The 2,030-nt window shown below is 24.4% G+C and overlaps 1 protein-coding gene across 1 annotated transcript; it reads left to right on the forward strand.

Annotated features, from left to right (window-relative positions):
• Positions 1 to 293: 293 nt before the first annotated feature.
• On the forward strand, positions 294 to 1,923 carry LOC105462048 (lysosomal acid lipase/cholesteryl ester hydrolase-like; the record flags this gene model as incomplete). The annotated part of the gene is made up of 4 exons (XM_011708573.1): positions 294 to 452; positions 627 to 711; positions 981 to 1,123; positions 1,628 to 1,923. Coding segments are annotated over 4 exons (549 nt in total), but the record flags the coding sequence as incomplete, so codon positions are not given.
• Between the last annotated feature and the right edge of the window lie 107 nt (positions 1,924 to 2,030).

Raw genomic sequence — 2,030 nt, forward strand, 5'->3', positions numbered from 1 at the left:
AATTTTTTAATTTAGATTGAAATGTTCAATTACATTGACATTACTAATAAATTATTTCTTGTGTACCTGTATCATTATAGCTTTTGCATTGTAATAATTGCGTATTGACCTTCATTATGTTTCTATTTTATTATTGATACATTTTAGAAACTGATATGCGTACATATAATTATTTTGATGTTATATTTTTTATTATTTTTTATTATATCCTGTAATATAATGTAATAAAATATTATTGCAATTTTTTGTGTAGATTTCTTATATTTCCTTATATGTTTGTATCTGTTTAATAGGAATTTTTTGATGTTAATGCAATTTATGATATATTCCCCTTATCATCAACAAGCATCACAATAGGAAGAACACTGTGTACAGATGAGGCAATTACTCAGGCTGTATGTGTTACGGCATTGTTTATGCTCGGCGGTTCCGATCCAACACAACTTAATACTGTATAGTGTATACATCTAATATATGTATTTAGTTTAGCATGATTTTGCTAATTGTAACACTTCCACTATTTTTATATTTTTTTAAGACTAAAAATAGTATTTATTTCGTAAATTTATATTCTATATTTTAATATGCAAATCAAAAATTGTTTTTAATAAAATTATTCATTTCAGACAATTTTACCAAAATTTTTTTCGTATTTTCCGGCCGGATTATCCGTGCAAACATTATCTCATTATTCTCAAAATATTATGACAGGTAAATATTCCTTTCCGATATAAACTGTTAATCATAAAAACTATATGCTTTAAAGCGTACCTAAATGTTTAATAATGTTATTTGTTTTTATTTTTACTTTTTTCATTCTCTCTATTATTAATATATAAGTTAACCGTCCCAGTAGTAATTTTAGTAATTCTTTTAATCATGTCGTTCATAATGTGATATTTAAATAAAAGCTAAACTTTGTAAACATTTTCTAATTTAAATTTTATTGTATTTACGTACATAATTAATATTTGTTATAGAGAAATTTCAAGCGTATGATTATGGATATTTGGGCAATTACAAACAATATGGACAGATGACACCTATTATGTATGATTTTAAAAAAGTTACCGTTCCCTTGGCTTTATTTTACGGCGCTCATGATTTTCTTGCTCCAAAATTGGTAAGATCACTGTTGATTCTAATATATGAATCTCTTTATAATCATTTCTTGATTAAAAAATATGTATATAATAGAAAAAAATATATATAAAAAAGAAAAATAAAATTGAATAATTTATATATACATATATATACATAAAGTATGATTTGATTGATTTATAACAAAAATTTTATTTGTTCATGCAAGCTATAACTGATTTAGGTGAAAAATCGAAAATATTTTTTCTTTTTAAATAATTTAAGATCATTTTAAATTTTGTAATAGAATTGTGTGACTTTTATTAATATTATATGAAATATCTTCTCTCATTGTCTTCTTCCCAATTTTCTCCATTTTTTCCTTTTTATTGTTTTTTTTCTTTCCTTTTTTTCTTCTATCTTCTCTCTTATTTTATCTGCCTATATTAGTATTTATATACATATATGAAAACAATCTTTAAGTATTAATTACTTATATTTCTCTTATTATTACTAATTTTATTATCTTCTATATTCTTATTTCCAGAATGTTCTCGAGACATATAAACACTTGCCAAATGTTATTCTGTTGGAGGAAATTACACATAAATTATTTACGCATTTCGATTTTGTAATAGCCATAGATGTTAAAACTCTATTGTATGATCGTGTAATAGAACTACTTCAAAGGTTTCGTAATCGGACATGAACAATCAATGGTTACACTAATTTATATCTATTAGGACTATTGTACTTAGGACTTTGTACCTAAGACTATATGTCTGATACTTTGTTGTTAAAAACATTTATCTACTTTTGGTACATAAAAAAACCCATATCTCTAATATCTTTCTCCTTCTCTCTCTCTCTCTCTCTCTCTCTCTCTCTCTCTCTCTTTCTCTTTCCTTCTCTCTCCCTCTATCTTAATAGAAAAATTAATCGAATTACTA

This window comes from Wasmannia auropunctata, unplaced genomic scaffold (assembly GCF_000956235.1).
Source record: "Wasmannia auropunctata unplaced genomic scaffold, wasmannia.A_1.0 LD272084.1, whole genome shotgun sequence".
Taxonomy (NCBI): domain Eukaryota; kingdom Metazoa; phylum Arthropoda; class Insecta; order Hymenoptera; family Formicidae; genus Wasmannia; species Wasmannia auropunctata.